This window comes from Podarcis pityusensis, assembly GCF_964106645.2.
Source record: "Podarcis pityusensis genome assembly, chromosome: 1".
Classification (NCBI taxonomy): Eukaryota; Metazoa; Chordata; class Lepidosauria; order Squamata; family Lacertidae; genus Podarcis; species Podarcis pityusensis.
The window spans coordinates 64,591,775-64,614,713 of record NC_138028.1 but is presented as its reverse complement, the minus strand read 5'-3'; the positions used below and the strand labels follow the sequence as shown (position 1 = coordinate 64,614,713).

Sequence of the window (22,939 nt, the reverse complement as noted above, 5' to 3'; positions counted from 1 at the left end):
GTTTTTTTTTTTGTCACACTCATTTTTCCCTACTGAATTAGTTTCTACCTTCCCCTCCAAGTTTTAAAATGGGTGTTTAAAGAACTGCTTTAACAAGTGCAGAAAAAGATGATTTGGCCACTGAGTTCAACTTCCCACTGATTTCAGTGCAACTTATTTCTACTCAACATGTTAGGCTCTTCATTTCATAGGCTTTGGTAACACAGAATGCACGCCCAAATCCTGAGGTTTATTTTTGATGTGGCATTTCCTATTACTGCTGGGTGCTAGAGAAAATTGAAATTTGCTTTTTCAAGACATGTCAAACATCAGACCTCACTACATAAACCAGAGCTCCCCAACTTTTCTTTGGCCTGGGTGGGGGTACATCTGGAAATCTAACTGTTGTGGGTACCACAAAATACCCAATTCACATAAAAGCTGGTGATGTTCAGACCTCTCTATCCAAACAGCAGGTAACATGCCTACAGGCCTCCAAAGCATGTAAAACATAGAAAACAGGCACTCCACCACCACCAAAAGGCAACTTTCCTGTAAACAACAAAAAGGGAAAAAACAATGAAATAAAATAGGGAGGAACAGGGACCCATGGTGAGTGCCACAGGGGTGTCTGAGGATGTACTGGTAACCACAGACATGAACTGAAATATACAAATAGCACAAGCAATGCTCACTGCTCAAAGGAGCAGAAAGTCACCTCTTGATAACTACTTCCTATTAGAAATTAATATTAGAATTGGACCTCATTTCCATGTAACTGTTTTGGATATGAGCCTCAGGCTGACATTTTCAATTAAGATTGTAGAGAGTCAGATGAATTATAGCTGAACTGTGATCTGCCTGCCTTTTGCAAATCCCAGTCACATCAGTTTCCAAGTCTAGTCCAGAGGGACCGATTAAGTTGACAATTGTTGACTGCAAGGGTAAATTCCCTCCCTTCACCACGAGAATATGCCTTAAAATAATCTTCTGGGCTACTACGACATTACTTTTCTGCCAGATGTAAACCTGGACATGTTTTCCATGTGAAAGTCTCACTGACAAGGCCAGGGACTTTACACACGGAATAAATGCAATACGGAGATTCAGACTGAACAAATTTGCCTCGTTGTTTCAATGAAGATTTCTCTTACTTTGCACGTACACAGAAATGCATTTTAGCTACTAATATTGAGAAAGTGCAGGTACTAGAGATGGAGAATAATAATAATAATAATAATAATAATAATAATAATATAATAATAATAATAAATTTTATTTATATCCCGCCCTCCCCAGCCGAAGCTGGGCTCAGGGCGGCTAACAACACTAAAATAGTGCAACATTATAAAAACATTATAAAAATTAATTAAAATCAAAATTGATGGCAACCATAAACGAAAGTTTTGTAAAGATTGCCAAAGGAGGGAGTCAGGCTGTGCCCTGACCAAAGGCCTGGTGGAACAGCTCTGTCTTGCAGGCCCTGCGGAAAGATGTCAAGTCCTGCAGGGCCCTTGTCTCTTGTGACAGAGCGTTCCACCAGGTTGGAGCCGCAGCCGAATAGCATGGAAGGTCACTAACATTATAGCATTCTTTGCATTCGGCGTTACCCTACCAAAGGCCAAGCGAGGTGGCTGCCTTAGTCAACTGATTCGGAGTCATGAAAAAGCAGTGCATGTTCAGATTTATTACTGTTGTATTCTCATTGGGACTTGAATTAAAGTGCCAAAATAAACTGACTAGTCTTTGGTACTATGTACCTTGACTAGAGGAATTGGGGCGGGTGCCATTTGCTGCTCTGTATCAGGCAAGCCCTACCTGAGAAATACCTTCATGCTGCTGAGATGAGTATTGAAAAGTTGAAAATACAACATACCCTGCAAGTGTCTCAGAAAAACAGGGACATCCCATTCCCACCCCCACCCCCCACGAAAGCTTGGTGGCCATTCGAGTTGTTGTGATCTGGTGCGATTTTGTGCTGACATCTCACTCTCCCCAAAAAAGCTTTTTTGGGGCTGTGATCTTGTGCAGCACCCCAAAACATGTGTGTTTTGCTACCCTTAGAACACAGCCCTGAAAAAAAACGCATGTATTTTGGGCTCTGTGATCTTGTGTAGGTCACATGACTTGCGCAGGAGCACTGTTGGGAAGACAGGTGTCCTGGTTTGGAGGGTATGAAAGAATTATATCCCTCTTTATAGCCTTAGGAGGTTTTCAAAAAGGCTTGTAAAGAATCTGCAGAATACAATCGCATTCAAAAAGATTTGCACATATGATCAGAAACAACGTTGGGCCAGATTTGTTCAGACGTAGGACATATTTGACATTGTTTTTTGTTTTCCTTTGTACCTTTGGGCAGCAAGTCCACTGGGGATCTCTGAGGTGAGGACCTCAGTCAGCCCATGGTGGAGCTAAGGCTGTATTATATACGCACAGTATCTTTAAAGCACATTCTTTCCCTCAAAGAATTCTGGGCATTGTAGTTTACCCCCCCCCCCACACACAGAAAGTTACTCTTCCCAGCAACTTTTAACTACTGTGAGGGGGAGGGGATGTGCTTTGAATGTTCTTTAAAGGTATAGTGCGCACACAGCCTAAGTCTTCCTTTGCTGGCAGTTGGCAGGCAACAGCTCCCATTCAGGACCTCCTGAAGCAAAGAAGTGGAGCCAAGCAGCTAGAAGTCTTGCAGCCCATGATGGAGGCAAGTCTTCCCTTGCTGGCAGATGGCAGTTGCCAGGCAACAGCTTCCACTGAGGATCTCTGAGGGAACATTGTAGGGCTGAGCAGCTAGACTTCACTCAGCTCTTGATCAAGGCAAGTCTTCCCTTGCCGGTCGTTACATCATGTTGCCTAATATTCCTATATTACCTCGATTTGGCAGGAGTTACTGCACTGTTCAGACATTAAAGTTTTACAAGATCAGCTGACGTTACCAGTGGTAGCAGTGATTAAAGTTTACTTCCATAAACAAAGGCAATTTGCATTGTCTGTGACCGGTTGTAAAAGCACTAAAGGTACAAAATATCGGTACAGCCTGTTTCTTTTTGGCCCAAACTAAATGTGGTGGTGTCAAAACCATGTGAAAACTGGGTCAGAAGTCAAATACCTATAAAACAGTGGGGTGGAGTGATTTTAAGAGCAATGTGGGCAGGTGGGAAAGACTGAAATTAACCTGTGTCCAAGCTGTGCCGCTCCCTTTTGTATAGGGAAATTGGATTCTTGTGGGAAGGGGATATGTTTAGATGTTTCCAAGGGAAGGGAAAAGCAGCAGGAATAATAGAAAATGTGTCCCTTCAAATTCATCAGGGAACACTGTAGAAATGGTAACACCAACAGTGTTATCCTGTTACAAATAATTAAATGCTGGTAAAGTGTATTGGGTCTAACAGCATTTAACTGTCACAAAAAGGATTTTTTGCTGATGGATACAAATTTAGAATAGTTGTAACCACATGTGGAAGCAGAAAATGCTTTTCTATCGACGTAACTTAAAAATGAAAGGGACACATTGGTTAAAAGATAATAATAAATTCTGAATACAGTACTTGCATGAAAAGCTCAGCTGTGCTTTGTGCAACATCTTGCTTGATTCTGAAGAACTCAAATCTTGCCACTACTTTGTGACATTTTGATTGGTCCTAATCAAGGTATTGCCCAACTGTGTATTTTGGAGTTTCTACATAAAAACCGTATGTCATTGTTTCCATCTAAATATGGATAAATGAAGAATTGGTCCTACTTTATAGGATGTGTATTGTAGCGAGGCTGGACACTGAGCGGCAAAATCAAGGTATATGAATATTTTGTGTGTGTGTGTAAATATATGATTGCAGTTGAATAGGGAGTATATTCATGCATGGAATTCAGATGTCAAGCTTTTCCGTTTTATGGCTTACATATTTATTTAGAGTATTTAATGAAAATCTATCGATTAGTTTGATTTGACTGGCAGTTTTTTCACATTATACCACAGAAAATTATCTTGAAGTGGTAGAACTAATAGAGATGGCTGCTTAATTAAATGTGCAGAGTACTGAGGTAAACGTTTGAAAATCCCAAATGTTGTCTCCTCACCGGCTCCTTTTGTGTTGTTTTAAGGTAAAGGTAAAGGTACCCCTGCCCGTACGGGCCAGTCTTGACAGACTCTAGGGTTGTGCGCTCATCTCACTCTAGAGGCCGGGAGTCAGTGCTGTCCGCGGACACTTCCGGGTCACGTGGCCAGCGTGACGAAGCTGCTCCGGCGAACCAGCACCAGAGCAGTACACGGAACGCAGTTGTGTTGTTTTATGGGAGGCCAAATGGGAATGTTCCAATCAGCTACCTAATTTAATTTAATAGGAGCAAAGCGGCAGATGACCAATATCCCTGTGAAAGAGCTCGGACCCAGTGAATAGAAAAGGCCCAAAGGATATCTGGGGAGACTTTCTTCTTGCCGCCGTTTACTTCTTACTGTTCCTTCTTACTGTTCCATCAGCATCAGCATCTCTCTCTGGTTAGGGAGCAAAAGACACATCCTGAAAGGAGTTTAACTCCTATATGAGGAACAGCGATGGGCTTTGGATTCTTTCCTTAAATCTGGAAGTTCCTTGAGTAGGAAGTAGTTTATACACCATTTCCCCCACATCTGAGGGCGGTAGGGTTACACACATTAGAAAACCACACCCTACATTTATCAAAAAAAGGAAAGAAAAGTCTTGTAGCACCTTAAATCGAACACATTTATTGTGGCATATGCTTTCACGGACTAATGCCCATCTGATGCAGCAGCTGATATTTCAAATGAAGATATAGAGGGTGGTATTTCAGAATGTGAAACTGCAATAAATGTGGTCCCCCCCCCCCCCCGGGTTCTAATAGCTACCATTTCTGTCCTTGATTATTTTCTTAATTGAAAGCACTTCTAGGTGCACAAGTAGTGCTCTCTCGCTCTCAAGGCTTCTCTGAGCCCTTTTCCTTCTTGACCTTATCTTTTGTGTGTCCAGTTCATTTATAGAGTTGAACAAGTTTTTCCCCCTTCCCTCAGTTACAGACTATATCTGGGAAAAGTATAAAAAGGGCAAAAACCAGGACCTGGATATAGTGTTGCTACACCTGAAACTTCTGGTTGGCTCAGGAGGGAACAGATAATCAATTTTGGCTATTAGATTGATTGTAGTTGCCTTCTGCTTCCTAAGAAAATATTGTTATACCCCACCCAATCTCCATGCGCAGTGCAAGATTCCAGGGATCCAGGCGTTTACCCAGAGTTTGTGTTTCCTTTGGAAATGAGGCATAGTGGAGACTGTGGTGTCTTTATGATATATGGTTTATTTACACACGTATAGGCAACCTGAGCCTAGATGGAGAGAGTTCAGAACATTCCAATTCCAGTAAGGTTTCCTGCTTCTTTGATAGGTGCAGCAGGTTTGCATCTCAGAACATAGAAATTTTTGTCACTGCCAATAGAAAATAAATTTTCCCCAGTTTACATAATCCAAACTGTTGAGTAAAATCAGTAAAATCATTATTTTATTTGTGGTGTAATGGTTAGAGCAGGCCTCAGCCTCAGCAAATTTTTTCAGCCGGGGGCCAGTCCACTGTCCCTCAGACCCTGTGGGGGGCCAGACTATATTTGGGGGGGTGAACAAATTCCTATGCCCAGAGATGCATTTTAAATAAAAGCACACATTCTCCTCATGTAAAAACACCAGGCAGGCCCCACACATAACCCAGCGATGCATTTTAAATAAAAGGACACATTCTACTCATGTAAACACACACTGATTCCTGAACCGTCTGCAGGCCAGATTGAGAAGGTGATTGGGCCTGCTCCTGGGTCTTAGTTTGCCTACCCATGGGTTAGAGAGTTGGAACTGGACCTGGGAAACCAAGGTTTAAATCTCTGCTCAGCTATAAAGCTCACTGGGTGGCATTGGTCCAATCACTGTCTCTCAGTTTAGGCTACTTCACAGACTGGTTTTGAATCCTGTATGCCATCTTGAGTTCCTTGGAAGAATGGTGAAGTATAAATGTAATATTTATTATTAATAATAATAATAGTAGTAGTAGTTGTAGCAATAGTAAGCTGCTAGGTAAAATAATAAAATAATACGAATCTGCAACAAATTCAGCACTAGCACATCTAACAAATCTAATAATAATTCATATAGTAATCATTAATAGTAATTATTAATAATGAAGTAATGTGCGATGAAGGGTTGGTTGAACTGGATTTAGATGCTAATGTGCATCTTTTTGTCATTCTTTCATTGAATGACAATATTACGCTGTTGAAATTATGCTGTTATAAATATTGTGCTACTATGCATATTGTGATCTGGCCCATTATTATTTTTTACAATGAAAGGGAAAACATAATGAAGGGTAGAAGATGGGAATAAAATACATATATAATAAAACCATACATAATATAGCTACAACATTTCAAACAATACATTTCTTAAGCAAGATATAATTCAGTAAAATATCCTGACTCATTATCTCGTGTCTCACCAGCCTCCTCACTGCTGTCCCTTTGGCTATCTTCCTTACAGAGAGGGGGAGCCTTTTATACAAGAATAGTCCCTTATCTGCAGTGTCTAGCTTGAACCTGATTTGAGCTTCTGGTTGTTATTTGAATGTCAACAGATCCATGAATATATTATACTTACCTTTTCAATCTGACAGGTGACTTTTAAATTAAGAGTCTTACAGTGCCATTCTTTGCATGTGTACTTGGGGAGTGTTAGATTACATAGGATTGTACTGTGCATGTTCTGTTCTATGGGATAGATCCAGAGTACGTTTCTTATACCACTTACCTGGCAATTACTACTCAGCGGGACTTCTCAGTACCCTTGTATATTGTTACTGAAATTACGGGGGGGGGGGGCACATCTTAAAGTTGTTAAATGTTACAAATATGCATAAATGTATTCTTTTGACTTGACAGCTCAGGGAGGTTACCTAGCTTTAAAAATCATATAAAATCAACTCCTTTGCCACTTTCCTTCATTCCACAGCCAATTTGCTTCATTGGCCAAGGACTTGGAAACCACTTGGTCCCCGCCATAATCCCTCAAGCGGGTGGTCACATACTCACAGGAAGGTACTCATAGGTGTCAATCACTGGGCAAAGGCACTCCTCCGGACTTGCCCAGGTGGCAGACTATGCAAACCAAAGTTCTATTGTCCCTTTGTGGTAGGTGCTTAGAATGTACTTCCCAATACATATCCTGTATACGCCTGTTGGCCCAACACATTCCTCCTATGTTAATCATGTATAACCCTCCCCTTTTCTGATGTAGCAATGATGTAGCAAAGACGTAGTGATGATGCTTAATGAAGTGTATGCTGGGATAAGATAGAAACTTTTAAAAGTCCTTGTCACCCCATCCTTGGGGTTCAAAATTCCTCTTTAAACCTGTTGCGCAATAAACTTTGGTCTACAGCTATTTGCTCCGGTTGGTGGCTGGACTCCTTCCTTTATTCCGCAGGGATCTGCCCGACAAGCTGGGTGACTGAGCAGTCTTGCACCTAGATATGATTGCATTGTTACAATTGTGTGTGTGTGTGTGTGTGTGTGTGTGTGTTGGTGGTGTTAGGGTGTGTACATACATCCTGCTGGATTAAGAAATCTAGATGATTGCTTCCACACATTCAGCCTAATGGGGTGAAGAGGGCTCACAATTACAACTAAAACTATAGGGCAGTCCCCCAAACCCCTAGAGCCGATTTTGAGGGCACATGGGACTCTAAAAGAGAGCAGAGGTTCATCCCACTTGTACAAGAAGAGCTGGATGCAAAGCTTTTTATATTAAAACAACCACAATGGGGAGATTTTTTATTTTTATTTTACAGTGCTTTTTCTGTAGGACATTTCTGCTAATTATTTCAACAAAGCTTGGTTTTGCTTACAGATGAAATTGTTTGTGGATATCTTATTAATTTAGCGGACTACCTGGCACTTTACCTTAACCATCCATAAATTTTGTTAAGTTAAATTTTCTTAACTTAAATCTCCCTTTACTTGTCATGAGTATTGTGCATAGTTCTTAGCAGGGCAGTGTTTCCTCCTTTTTAAATTATTGCAAAATAAATGAGGAACAAATGTATGAAAATTTAAAATAACTATTAGTGTGGGGGGGGGGAGTTTTTGAGAGAGAGTAATACTTTTTGATGTCACATTATAGTTAGAGAAAGGTAACAGATTTTAGAGTATAGAAAGTAGCTCTAGAGACATTTAGATCACTGAGTACACGCTCACCTTTTTTTAGTACCACTATCACATCTGTGCAAATAGGTTTTGAAAACAGCAAAAACCTGAAAAATCAGGTTAGCAACAGGAAAAATTGAATGTGTTCAAACCGTGTTCGACTCTTTCAAAAAAAATAATTAGCTGGCCTAGTTTGAACGTTATATTACAATATGATTTAGTGTTGCATGCGTGAGAGCGTTCCCCCTCCCCATTCCTTCTCGGAGGCTTTCTCCCATTATATCCTCACAATCAGAAATATATGCACCCCCCTGGAAATTTTTATGAAATACAAAGTTAGCACGAAGTGTTCTGGTTGTATTGGGGTGGGGGGGGGCGTGATACTATGTCTCACCCAATTAACATAGTTCAATAAGTTTAAATGATATTTTCTCTTCATTGCTTTTAAATTGTTTTGGGTTGGTTCGCCCTGCTCACTTATGGTGACCTGCACTGCATTGCAGAGGGTTGGACTAGATGACCATCGAAGTCTCTTCCAACTGTACAATTCTATGATTCGATATTCCTCATTCTTCTCCAGATTTGACTGATTCTGTCCCCCACTCCCCAACAAATTAGATTTAGGTTGCAATCCTAACTGGAAGTAAGCCCCTTTGAACATAGGACTTACTTCTGACTGATACACTCAGCAGGATCGTACTGCAAATCGTTCTGCAGAAAAAAACATTGGAAATTTTCTCCGGCTTCAGCAATGAGGCAATTTTTTTTTAAAAAGGGAGATACAATAATTATTACAGGTGGTTCCGCCCCCCCCCTTCCGCACACTCAAAAGGTTCCTGATTCTTTGTAGTTGATCCTAGTAATAACCTTTCTGTTCGGGTTTTGTGGAAGTGCTATGGCTCTCATTTCTTTTATTATTATAATAAAACAAATGGGGGTGCACACCTCCTTGAATTTGTACACCCCAGATGTACAGAGTCAAAGGGACCTGTCTTCATATAGATGCATTGATGGTGTCAGTGAGATGGAACTCCCATAATTTCTTACATACATTTATTTAGGCTTGGTGTATGTTAATTTCACCATCACCTAATCTTAATTTTTTTACCCCTATATCGTGAAACCTTTTTTGGGGGAGTGCCTCGTTTCTTTCTTAAAAAAGAGGAAAATAACCCCCTATACTAATGACCATGATGATGACACAAGGCTTGAAGAAATTGAGGAATACAGTACTCAGGATTTGCAGGGCACTCCAGCATGCAGTGCCTTAGGTCTCCCGTGACCCTGCATTCCTCTTCAATTTAGTATTTCAGGGGAGGGCAAGAGATTTGCTTCGATTTGGCAGGGGATGCTCTCCCTCCTTAGCCTTCCTTTTTGGCTTGAGGTTGCGGGGTGGGGGGAGAGAGAGAAGAGAGTGAAGTAAGCAGCAGCAGCAAGGAGGAGCTGGCAGCCTATGCGTGTGTGGCTGTGTGTGTGTGTGTGTGTGTGTGTGTGAGAGAGAGAGAGAGAGAGAGAGAGAGAGAGAGGCGAGCGCCTTGGCCGCCCTGTTTCCTGGTGCTCTGCTCCCTGACCCCAGTGGCAGTCCTTACTCACTGCACTCCTCCGCTCTCTTCCTCCTTCTCTCCCCCTTCATTTCTCCCTCTCTCCCTCTTTCTCTTTCTCGCTCTCCAGCCCAGATCGCGGCTGCTCTCCTTCTCCCTTTTCTTCCTTCCTTCCTTCCCCTTTCCCTCCTTCCTTCCTTCCTTCCTTCCTTCCTTCCTTCCTTCCTTCCTTCCTTCTGCCTGCGTCCGCCTCTCTCCTTTCCACTCCGGGGACCCTCGGGGGTCGAAGGTGTCTGCCCTGCCTTGCACCAGCCGTCAACCTTTGGCAAAGCCTTTCCTCGCTCTTTCGCCCTCTCGCAACACAGCTCCGCGGCACCATCCGCCTCCTCCTCCCCTCCTCCTCATGGATCGGCTCCTTCCCCAGCACTGAAGGCATCCCTAGGAACACACATCAACATCCAGGAAAAATAAAAAAAGAGGGAGAGAAGGTAAATCATCCGCCCCGAGCAGAGAGAAGGGGAGAGAGGGATCAGATGGAAGAAGAAGAAGGACCAAGAGAGAGAGAGAGAGAAAGGGGGAGCGAGAGGGAGAAAATTCCTAATAACAAAACACAAAGCCATGGGTTAGAGGTGCCTTGTCATGTACAAGTACAAGGGGATCAGAGAGGGCAAACAATAATCAGATTCAAACGGGCTGCTGATTTGCCACTCGCCAAAGCGATCGCGGGCAGAGAGCTGGATTGTTATGATTGTGATTTTATTCTAAATTGTTGTTTCAGAAGGAAGGCTAATTTCTGCGCGGGTGTCTGTTTCTCTTCCTCCTCTCTTTCTCTCTCCACCCCCCTCAACCCCGGTGCTTCTAGTGCTCCCCACCTTTCTCCTCCTCCTCCTTCTGCCCCCCCCCGCTTTTGCGTTAATTTCTTGTCTTGCGGAGTGGGGGGGGGGGCAGCGGCTGGGGAATAGATTTGGCAGCGGAGATTAATTCGCTGGCTGTTTACTAGAGAGTCTCGGGTGATCGGGGTTATAATGTAAGAGCACGACCGGGGGAGGGTAGGCCAAAGGGAGCATTGTGCTGCGCGAGGGAGAGAGCGAGGCGAGGCGGCAGATCGAGGGAGTGAAATGCAAAGTACAGTTAGCGTGGAAAAACTGAAACGTGGGGCTGGCGGGGAGGAGGAAGGTGTGGGGACGGGGGGGCACAGAAACGTGTTTGTCACACCCCCCCTTTGCCTTATTCTCTGCATTTTCTCACCCACCCACCCCTTCCCAAAGCAAAAGAAAAGGAGAGGGGGGAAAAAAGTAACGATTGCAAATGGGTTTCTTTACTATTCAAGAGCTGGAGTTTCCCCATGTCTCTTTCACATGCAAGGCAGCTACGTTTTTCTCTTTCTCTCCCCCTTTTCGCTTCACAACAGGCTTGGAAATCAATGACCCCCGAGGCCTAAGGGCACTTGGAAACCTTTCGACATTTTATTGGGGTGGGGTGAAAAGGGGGGGGGGGAGGCTGGAAAGAAGAGAAATATGAAATCACCCACGAGTTGTAAATTTACCACCCCACCCGGCTTGCTGCATGATTTTGTAGTTTCCCCTCGCCCCCCCCCCCCGCCCAAAGCAACCCACCTCCTGCTAGGTATTGTAGTTTGAGTGCGAAATGTGAACGAGAAGAAGCGGTGTATCTTGTGCGGGGGGGGGAATGTTACAGCTACTGTAGAGAAAAGAGGATGAAAACTTTAACCATGCACATTAAAAAAAAGGGATCTGGGCGGGGGGGGGGCGACAACAATGAAGCAGTTGTAAAAATGTGGCGCTTTCCGAGGGAGAGTTTGAATGCATTTGAGCTAGGTTAGAATGCCAGCTTGAGTGGCAAGGGGGGGAGATCGGTTGGGATGAGTGACGTTGGGAAAAGGGGGGGGGGAGAGGCAGGATGGTGCGGTGTCAGAGCTATTGGCCGCTGATTGTGATCAATCATTCCGAGCACTGGGGAAAGAGGGAATGAGAGAGGCAGAGAGGAAGCAGACCCAACACGCAGCGTGGATTCAGAGGAGTGCTGCCACCTCTCCGGGAGAGTTGCCCAGAGAAAAGGGGGGAGAAAGTGTGCCCAGCACCGCTTAGATGGGCACGGACTGACTGCCACGAGGAGGTAGTGTGTGCAAACTGGTACCTGGTTGTTGTTTTTTTATTGTTCCTGTTTGCTGCTGTGCACCTTTGAACTGAAGGTGCCTTGGGAAATGGATCATTTCAACCGAGGGGATGGAGTTTGTTCTAAGGATTTCATCTGTAAGAAGAAAGGGTCCACATGGATTCTTTCCTCTCTTTCTCCATCTTTCTGTATGTGTGGCATCAGGTTTTTTTATGAATGGAAAACAGGTTTGGTTTCATTTATCAGTCATGTGTTGGAGATAAGATTTTATCTTTCCAACATTCATTTGATATACAACTTTTATGCACCCCTCTTCAGAAAGGAAAAGAAAAGGAAAAAGCCTACCTGGAGATAGGAGCAGAATGGATAATGAGTTATAGTTAAATTAAAAATATATGCACTGTTTGCTGGAATGTTGAGTATAAACGGGGATCTTGTTCTGCCTTGTATATAGTTTGCAGTGATTGGATAAACTTATGCTAGAAGATGCTATAGGAAAATATTAAACAGACACCTACATGAGTAACTTCTTGAAGACTTTATGGATTTAAATTCTTGAATTGTTACTTCGGCTGCAATGCTAAGAACACTTACCAGGGAGTAAGCTCCATTGAAAACAGTGGAACTTACTTCTAAGTAAATGATTGCACATTGAGTGTAGTTTAATCAAAGCGAGAATAACAAAGGTTGAATATAAATCTTGAAGGAAGTGTTAGCATCAGTATCTTATTTAACTCTTCTCCCTTATTTCTAATTCTTAGTGAATTTCCATACTTGCTTCAACTAAAGCCAGTCTATGGGAATTAATATTCCAAATGATGGAGTAAAATGGTGGGTTCTGTCTTCCCCAAATAGTATTTGTTCTCTTTACATCTGTGCAAATTGTGAGTGTGATTATTAATTTTCTTTCATTTAATGTGCATGTTTATAACAATGTTATAAAATCTGGTGACCTGGTAATGCCAGAAATACTTGCCATTTTTTTATATTCTGAGACAAAAATGATTATATACAGTGCATATAAATGCCCTGCTTTTGTGTCTTTTATGGACTTCAAATCAAATCAGCAGATTCAATGCCTTTGTGACATTTATCCATTGTGGAAGCATACCAACTGCACAACCAGTGCTTACATTATTCACAGGCTGCCCCCTGAGTTTTTCAGGATTACATAATATAAGATGGCACTTTGCTAGTTCTTCTGTTGGCATAATTCTAGCATTCAAATTAGCAGTAAGTTGCTTAACAGTGTAGAAACCCCCCCCCCCCATTATTCCACCATGGATGCACCATCTTCTTAATGACTGGTGTCAATGGGAGGGAAGAACTATAGTCCTCACAGGGAGGCTAATAAATTTGTTAGCGAAAGTTTTGAAGTACTTGGGTCCTGCCTTACATTTTCTTCAAAGAGCTCCTCATTAAAGCAGATCACAATCAGACACTTCTAATATGAAAGCTGTTTTGCACTGGAAAAGAATGAAAGGGAAATGAAACTAAGATCAGCCTGCTCAGACATATGTGACCTTTATTTACTAGTTTGATAGTCACTGATTGACATTTTAAAAGCCAGTGGTGTAAATTTGCCACGTTTTAATACAAGAAGACCCCCAGAATTAGAAATGTAACATTTTGCTTACTTTTATATTGGCTTGTGTGTGTTTTCTTTGTATACATACTTGAAAATTTAAATAAAGAAATATTTAATTTAAAAAATCTTAGAGAAACTGAATGAGGATTTCTGTTTGCCTACCAATATTCTTCTTTGACTTTGAGTTAGCTCACTGTTTTTCTCATAGCTAAAGTTTTGAATATTGTACAACTCATCATGGGTTGGGCTGTATACACTATTCTCCTCAGCAAGTTTGATTTCTTTCCCCTTGAGTTTTGTGGGCTACAGAATATAAAATACTGCCTTTTGGCTGCACTAAATTAATTAAAATATAGTTGCTTGTCTTTTCGAAAAAAACAGAAAAATAATGATATTGTGTTTATTAGTTATACTCAATAGAATCTGCTTTTGCGGGGAGGGAGTGGTGGGCCATGCCATTTCAATACTGCTACCTAAAACTAATGACTAAAACTCTAACAATACAAAATGTGTTCTTTTCCCCCAATCCCTAAGCTCTCAGGGTTAACATTCTTTTTAATGACAGTCATTTCTCTAACAGGAAGATGTTTTCATTTGTATTTACTTTTCAGTGCAGTGCAATTATGCAGTTCCACACTGCACACTGTCTTCATAGTTAGTATCTCAAAAGAGAATTACAGTCTTCACAACAGAATTGCAATTGGAAGCAGGTGTTGTGTTTTACTGTTATGCAAAATAACAGTAAAATATAATTGTGGGGGAAATTAAGGAAACAGCTGCAAAGTTGGTATGGAAGCTCCTTCATTACAATTTGTAGGCAGTTATCTTACACTGCAAACTGGGCAAAGATTTGATGTAGCAAATTGTAGCGATTTTGTCCTCCATGCCTATATATACATATATATAACCAGCGAATAATTTGAGACAAAGACCAAGAATACCCTCTGCGAAATATACTAAAGATTTTGGTCAAGATCCACTTGATGGGGGTCTTAGCTCTCTCCCTGCTTGCTTTTTCCAATATGCAACATGAAGAAATGCCCTGATTCTTGAAAAAGGAAGTTGTGTGGTTCCGTAACCTGCTTAACATATGGAAGCCTATGTAGGCCTGAGGTTGTAAAATAATAAAATAAATCGCCTATGGCAGGCCATCTGCTATTTGGAAGGCATTATGTGGAATTTTGTGCTGAACCAGGTTTTACAGTTCATATCTTAATATTGGTGCAATGTAGAGGCTCCAGATACTTGATTTTACATCTAGCAAGTCCTATTTTTATTTAGAAACAATGCAGCACCTCTATGTAGTATAGCTGATTGTAAATACAAAGGCTGGTTTTCTATACTTCTGTATCAATTTTAGGAAGCACCTAATTTATAGGAACAGCAAGCACTGGTATATGAATGTAAGTGTTACCTTTTTTGGTATTCCTGAGAATGCACAACGATTTATCTGTTTGGATTTAAACATACCCTAGAAGGTGGATCATGACCAAAATCTGGGGGAGGGGGGGAACCTATCTTGAACCATTTCAGATCTTTTTGGTATTAAATTGTTAAGGATGGGAATTACAAGTTTTGCTTTTCAAGTTTGTGCTCAGTCTGTTCGCCTTCAGTTTATCATGAGCATATACTTGAAGGTTGCGTAACTCCTTTTTTCTAATGGCAGGACCGGGATTTAAACATTTGTGTCAATGATAGGGAATGGAAGGAAGTCCATCAACCTCACCAGGGAACAGGGAAATTGGTGACTTAATGAAGGTGCTCACAGAGTGCATTAGAATAGCAGGGGGTTTTTTGGATGAAGACTTAATCAGAATTATTTTGAGAGATTTCAAATGCAGAAAGCAGTTTGACATAATGGAAGGATTAGAAGTGCTTCACAAGTCTTCTAATGGTGCCACAACAGTGAAGAGGCAACACAAGCAGAAAAGGGTTGTAGGGTTATTCCTTTAGCCCTTTATCATTGTATGCATCCTGCCTGCTTCCCTGTGTTCTAGTATAAATTCTTCAAGGGGGGGGGGATAGATGGGGACTTTTCTGTTAGTGGAGCTTCCAGTGTAAATAAGAATCCTGATCTTCCAGAGTTCTTAGTTACCCTTCACAAGTAGAAAAGGCCTCAATGCAAAAGTTACACTACAGCATGGGAAAGCTCAAAGGATCTGTGTGAGGATGACGACATTCAAGGGGCATATCCACTGCTCTTTCCTACTTGAGTTGCCCCTTCATGGCTGAAACATTCAAAAGGGCTAGCAGATATTTACTAATTTTTTGACCAGAATAATGATATTTAGTGAAGGAATGAAGCAAATGGCTAGAAACATGTAGGTTGTGTTAAATAATAGAAGTGTATAACTCACAGTAGTAAATTATAATTGATTTTGAGCATAAAGAACTGTCCATTTCTGCTTTTTTATACATTTCTTTGGCTTAAATAATGAACAGAAATTTAGGAATGATAGGGTATACAGAATAGTAGAAAGCAATCTTTCTTCTGTAGCTCCCGTTCTTTAGTTTAGGCCATATGGATTGGCTTGATGGATGGACCATCTCCAGGTCCATCTTCTCCAGTATTTTGTAACCATGAATGGGTTGCTAGATGCTTACGGATACGCATAACCATCCCTATACCTTGTTTTTGCCTCTGTGCTATAATGCCTCTGAATATACATGTTTTGTTTATTTATTTACTTCCATACAGCCCTTCATCTGAAGATCACAGGGCAGCTTATAATATAAAAAACCAAAAATGTACACTATAATAACAAACAATAACAATACACCCTCAGCTATCATGCATTAGTTATTCACTGCATTTAGAATGCATAATTTTGGCTAGCCTTAACCCCAGGACCAGTGAATATTTTTGGATGAGCCTGATTCTAGTATTGTAATACACCTCTTAACTACTTTTATGTTGTTCATAACATTATAAACTCCTTTCCTGTGAACATCAATAGTGTTTCTTTTTCCTAAACAAGAAAACTCTTATTCTCTTTAACCTTTTCTTGTCAAGAAACTGCTTGAACAACTTGATTGCTTTGGTTGTCCTTTTCTATACCTTTACCAGTGTTTTTTTCTTTCTAAAAAATGTTTAGGGGTGCTCTCATTTTCCTACTCATATTGAAATACTGCCCCTCAATGAGGCCAAACTTAAATTCACAAAATGTTTAGGGATATGCGTCCCCCTGTGTCCCCCCAGGAAAAAAAAGCACTGCCTGTACCAGCTCCATCATGTCCTACTGAGACTAAAATATCCCCTGTTGCTTGAGCATTGACCTTGTAAAATTTGGGACGTGGATATGTTGCAATGCTGCTAAAATAGCATTTTTAAATTTAAGAAATACAGTACTTATAAATGAATTGGTGAATCTTTTTGTTTTGTTTCATGGAAATGTTAGATGAGCTGTCTTTTATGGTGGGTTAGGAGAACCAACAAAACAACTGTATGCATGTTTGGAGGAAGGGTGAGAGGGGAGGAGGGGTAGGAATGAGAGAATGTTGGACCAAAGGCGTTCAAGTTTGTGGGTTTAGAAAAATATCAGAAACTTTTACAGTTGCAATTACATTTCTTTGCATTTATGAAGAGGTTGATCTTTTTAATTTAAAGTAAAATTCCTCTGAGTCTTCTAAAATTACTAAGATTACTGTGTGCAAGTGTAATCTGAGGGTGGTTTAACTGCCCAGAGTAGAAGTGTGATTGGAGGAGAACTCTTGCACATCTCTGTCTGTTTTGCAGGTTCTTGAGTTAGTCTCCAAATCTCTGGGTGCATGTCAGGGAAATGTCACTTTGGATCTAAGCCATTTCCCAGACCTTCCCTGGCACATCCTTGAACCTCCCCAGCTCACCCCTTATCATGTTCCTACTGAAGCTGGAGCGCCAACATTGGTTGGGCCAGGGCTGTAGATGCTTCTGCAGTGGCATTGGCATTGAATCTCCATATCTGGTGTCAGAACTCTGTCTTCTTTGTTGGAGAGGGAGACTTGGTGCCAGTGTTGTCCTCCAAAGTCACAGAAATGCTGTCGTAAAGTACTTTAAGCATGGCGACAGCATACCATGTGGGTATAACAAGTTGAACCTGAAACAATATGTTGCCCTGTGGACTGCTACTGTTCAGGATTCCAGCAGCCAGCCATACCCTTTCCCAAGATACTCCATTATATTGTCCTTCACCAGCGGCTTTCCATACCCACTTCCCAGCAGTCAGCCAGCATTCCTTAAGGGGGTGTTTTTGGAAGTCTCCAACCTTTAGGGTTTTGTCTTTAAGATTTTTCTTTACTTCTGCCAACCAAGGAGTTTCCCCGGACGGGCTGATATCTCCCTTTTGTATGTGGATTGTGTCATTTCAGGTACATTAAGATCTACACTCAGAGAATGAGTTTACACGCTAGTGTTATTAGGAATGGATCAATACATATTTCCATAGGAAACCATCACAGGCTAGGCTGAACTCAAAACCCTCATTACAAATTGATCAATATCTCTGTACTGTTCTGTTTTTCCAGAAGTCTGCAGAGCTCATGAGGAGATATTTGGCTTCTGTCGTTGGCTGAAACACAATGCCCACTCCCATCTTTTGTTCTGGAAAGTTGTAAGTTGCTCATGTCTATAAAGAGAAAGGATGGCTCATGGAATTCCTTCACAAGGCAAAGTTACCATTTCTGTGGATGAATACAGCTCAAATCCAACCCAGGCGTTCACACACTACAACATTAACCAGAGCAGGTTCCAGCCTCCCCATGTACACATGTAAGTACTATTATTGATTTTTGAACTTCATGTAGTGGAAGTTACAGATGGAAAACTTGTTCAGAATTAAGTGCCACCTTGCTGTTTTATCAAGGTATGAAACAACCATATATTTTGCTGTAATTGAGTTCCATAATTTGCTTGCAATTATGCATACTTTCTGGAAGCCAAATCAAAGTTGGCATATATTTTGCACCTATTTTACAGTTTTCTAATTCCTGGTAGTGAAAATCAGGTCAACATATCAGAGTTGTGATGACTTTGTAATCACGAGAGTAGAAAAATAAGAATTTGGGCTTCTTTTTTCTTGTTCCTAGTCTTCTAACATTTATTGTGATAACGTTTTCAAAAAACAGAAAGGGGAGAGTTGAAATGTTAGCCTGTAGGATGTATAAATAGTGATCTGGAAGTTCATGTTGCCTACCCTTGGACTGATGGCGGGTGTGGAATTATTAGAGTTATGGCAATCCCTGTTATGAACTAGGTGACAACAACAAAAAAATCCAAAATTTGTTGCATGGTTTATTGGACAGAATAGTGTTCAAAGAGCTCCAGATGTCAGAGGCTTGGTAAAACTCAGCCCAGTTTTGTATGTGAGCTGCAGGCCTAGTAACAGACTTGTAGCTTTATTGATTTCACTGGAACTTGCCAGAGGGACATATTTCTTGAAAATGTGAACACCCTTCCCCCACCCTTTGCACTCAGCTGCGAAATAGGCCTAATTGGGACTAATTGTCTCCTGATCACTGAATCCTTTGTCCTCCTTGTTGTAAGGGGAACGTGTGCCGCATGCTGCATTCCTCTTACAACAAGGAAGACAAAGGATTTCAAGACTGCTGAACTATTAGTCCCAAGAAATACAAATACTGCATTAAAATAATGTTTATAGCCTGAGCTTAAACCAACAAAGGCAGAGCAAAAGGTTCCCTGCTCAGCCTGCTATGTTTTGGTATTGTGGCTTGTGAGATCACACTGACAACAGAAGGACTTGTGCAGGCACAGTTTGTGTGTGTGCATGTGTACACTCACATGTTTTAAGACCTAAGTGAAGACTTAAAACTCCAGATTTCCTTCCTATTGTCTAGTGATGTCCTATCTTTAAAAGGAGCAATTTTTACATAAGCTCCTTTTTCCCTAATGGTTTGAAGGACAAGTTAAATTATAAAACAAAAGAGGCACCTCTTGACCTCATGTTGACCAAAGGTGAGTCAGGTCTTTTATTCATTGCATAGTGAGAATTTGAAAGCGTTGGAAGAGAGATACTTCTAAGAGATTAGATGTTTCTTCAATAACTGATAAGGGGGCAAAGTTTTTTTTTTTTTAATTCCATCAATTCCTGTTGCCCTGAGTGAGGTGTGCCAGCCTTTGAGCTATGCAGAACTCTTTGTTAATGAGAATGGAAAGTTAGCTTTTTTTCAACCATAGAGAAAAGGACAAAAGTTAAATGCCAATGCAAATACATTAATCACTTTTAAAATGCAGCCTTGATTATGCACCAGATAAACATGTAGTTAGAGTTGTAACCTGGCAGGGCTCTTGTTCCCCCTTTCACCCCCCAAAAGAAGACAATCTTCTCATGTTGTATTGCAATAAACTCTAAAAGCTGTGTAAATTTTAAAAGCCGTTTGATGTGGGGTATATGTGTTTGATGGGAGGGTTAGAGAATACAGTTTTTAAAAAAGAAACCAAACCCCCTCTTCATGGTTTCCCTTCTGCATGATTGAATAGGCTTGTGCAATGATGAAATAACCAGGAAAAAATTCCAGAGCATTGTTTTGAAAACCACTTTTAGCAGATTGTTGTATTTGATCGTAGGTGCATTTGCTGTGCAGAAATGGACAATACAGCTATTCAACATATTTTAGAATGACTTTGTATTTGTGATTTTGGGAACATGCAGCTGTTTTAGGCCATCATTTCTGAAACTGGAAAGCTTTAGCTGTTGTAACAAAGATAATTTACTTTAAGAGATTATTAATAATTCCTTCTGATACAGGGTGTTATGTGAAATGCAGATCCACACTGTAGATTGATTATTGCATTCCTTTCTAAGACCCAGCTACACCACTTGTTCTCAGTATAGTTAAGCTGATCTGATCAATGCTGTGGATTGGGAAATTTTCTAAAGAAAATTTATAATCCTGAAAGGCTGAAGCTCAGCCTAGTTTGAGTGTCTAGGATTCTACTGTTTAACTACAAAAAAATAAAAATAAATGGAATGAGATCACCTTTCCTTTGAGCAAATATATATATCACCTGGTTTTGGAAATTATCTTGATGCAGCATTTTGAGCAATTTATTTTAGACTACACATCATTGTTTCAAGTTAGTATAAGTAATCCATATACAGTATTATGAAGTTGACACATAGTACACCAGGTTTGTCCTATGATTTCTGTGGGTCTGTTCTAGGAAAAGTGACTAATGAATGCACAACATACAGGCAATTTCCATTAAAGGTTCAAAACTAGATGCTTTGGTTCTTATGGTTGGCGGAAGGATCACTAGCCTTGCGTTCTGACCCAGTGTCTTTCCTTGCCCATTTACGTATTTCAACTTCCATCTACTGCAATCCTGAGGTGTGCACTGACTATTTGGTGCAGTGATGCTTTTTACTTTCATGAAGATGTATGTACTATAGCCATGTCAGTTGGTGTTGGTTGAGTTTTTCTGGAACTCAAAGCATGTTAGATATTTTTCTGCTGCAGCTCTCCTAACTCTTCTAAACAGCACTCCTTTCCTCCGTGGAGTTCTGGTTAAATGCTTTGCAAAGCTAAGCACACAAAGATAAATTACATACTTTGCAAGGTAAATGCATAACTGGAACGCTATGAGGGAGATACTGTGTTGAGTTGAGTGAGGAATTCAGTTGTAAAAAAAAAAAGATGGTGGTGAAAGAGTTAAGCATCCATTTCCCCCTGCTTTCTGTGCAAAATAATTCCACTCTAAAGCCGTTTCTGGTTTTTTTTTGTAAGACTGTCAGAGCTTTATTAGATGAGTTTGCAAGTAATGTGTAGCTTTTATGTCTACGTCCAGCACCACGTTGCAAAATGTTTTCTTAGTTCCCTAACTATAGTGAAGTTGGGAGATAGCACAGTTCAGAGTTGATAAAAATTCATCCACATTGCATACATTTTGGGTTTGGTTCTTCAGTATCAAGGCATTCCTTGATAGCCTAAAAATGACTGCTCCTGTATCAACGGAATAAAACTCTTATTTTGCAAATTGAAGTGCTTATTTTGCACAAATTATTCTCTCGCTTTTGCAGAATTTGCCTTTTTGGGGGGGGGGGTGTAAATGCGCTCAGGCTTTCATTAACAATGCTTATTTCCGTAAATACAGAGTCCACAGTGAGTGAGCTCATAAGAACTGTAAGTTTTAAGTTGCCTTGCTGCAGACGGCTCTAATCTCATGGCAGACACAAAAAGTTCTGGACTGAGCTTGGTGCCGTGATCTGCACTCAGTGCAGAGAAAGCCTGTACCTTATTATACATTGTTTTCCCTTGGACAACCCGCCTACTTGTATATTGAAATACAAACTGAAAGTCAGGAAATCGGCTGCAGCCCAATCATAATTGGATTTTGAAATCTGTGAGACACAGGACCAAACTGTACAATGTGATTGGCTCTTGTGTGCTTGTTTTTGTTGACAGAACAGCATCCATAGCAGGGCCGGAATGGGAGCAGGGGAAGGATTTAACCTTTTGTCTGTGCCATGGTCCCAATATGGATAGCCACCTATGGCTGGTATTTCCTCAAGGAAGGAAGCTACAATTGATGCTAATGGTAGTCTTCTCCTGGGGAAAATAGCAGCAGTGGGGTGCCTTCATACATGTACTTGATTGGGACTGTGTGCGGGGGATAATTCCCCATACTGCAGCCCCAATCTGGATCGGTCCCCCCATGCTCTACCTCTGTCTCTCTCTCTCTATATATATACATACACTGATGTTAGCTGCCCTGAGCCTGACTTCAGCCGGGGAGGATGGGATAGAAATAAAAGTTTATTTATTATTATTATGCAACTCCTGTTTAGTAAATGAATGTCAAGCACACATTATTGTGTTTAGCATTGTGTTTAGTTTGTCCCCAGTTCCCCTTGTCCAAAATAACTTACAGCATGTGGTGAATTAAAAGCGTGATGCCTCTTGCTTCATGGTCAAATGTCCCATTTGATTACTTGGCTTTGCAGCCAGTTCAGTTTTCAACTAATTCTATATTTTCTGCTGAAAGAAGATTGTCCCATGAGGTAGAGTAGTTCTACAACACTGGAAAAAGATGCATAGGGGTGCCTTTAGAAATAAATAAATATCTTTCATCTAACGCTGGGTTTTTACTTCTCTGAGGTCACCTTATTCCATCCTGTCTCACATTAGCTGTTGCAGCCAGCATGTAAGTGTGTTCAAATTGAGAGTCACTGCTGTATTTTGCTGAAGAACTAATGGAACTTGGTCTCTCTCTGTTCAAGGCCCATAAGTCTAATTCCTGATCTGGTGAATTCACATTAACCTCCTATACTGCTTCAGCCTGACACTCGAACACTGCTAGAAGCCTGTCAGCTCATTCACAAAGTCCTCAGCCCACAGGGGGATCGTATCTCATTCTAGGGAAATCATAGTTCTAAATGATGTATTGAATGGCTTTCTGCATCCTATGTCTGAACATCCCATCATTAATTGTTTATAGCAAAGAATTGCACTTTCTAATATTGGCTGTAATGCTAGCAGTTACATGGCTTTGGAAAAATATTTTGG

The 22,939-nt window shown here is 41.0% G+C and overlaps 1 protein-coding gene across 3 annotated transcripts in view; it reads left to right on the top strand.

Annotated features, from left to right (window-relative positions):
• The first annotated feature begins 9,701 nt into the window (after window positions 1-9,701).
• MPPED2 (metallophosphoesterase domain containing 2) overlaps window positions 9,702-22,939 on the top strand; it is a 134,520-nt gene continuing 121,282 nt past the window's right edge. The window contains exons 1-2 of one of the 3 annotated variants that reach the window (XM_080984112.1): window positions 9,702-10,202; window positions 17,942-18,185. In XM_080984112.1, the coding sequence (XP_080840238.1) occupies window positions 18,058-18,185 (128 nt within the window). In that variant the 5' untranslated portion in view covers window positions 9,702-10,202; window positions 17,942-18,057. Of the gene's footprint in view, window positions 10,203-10,719; window positions 10,742-11,660; window positions 11,851-17,941; window positions 18,186-22,939 lie in introns of those variants that run through there. The other 2 variants (XM_080984114.1, XM_080984113.1) reach the window with 2 other exon arrangements.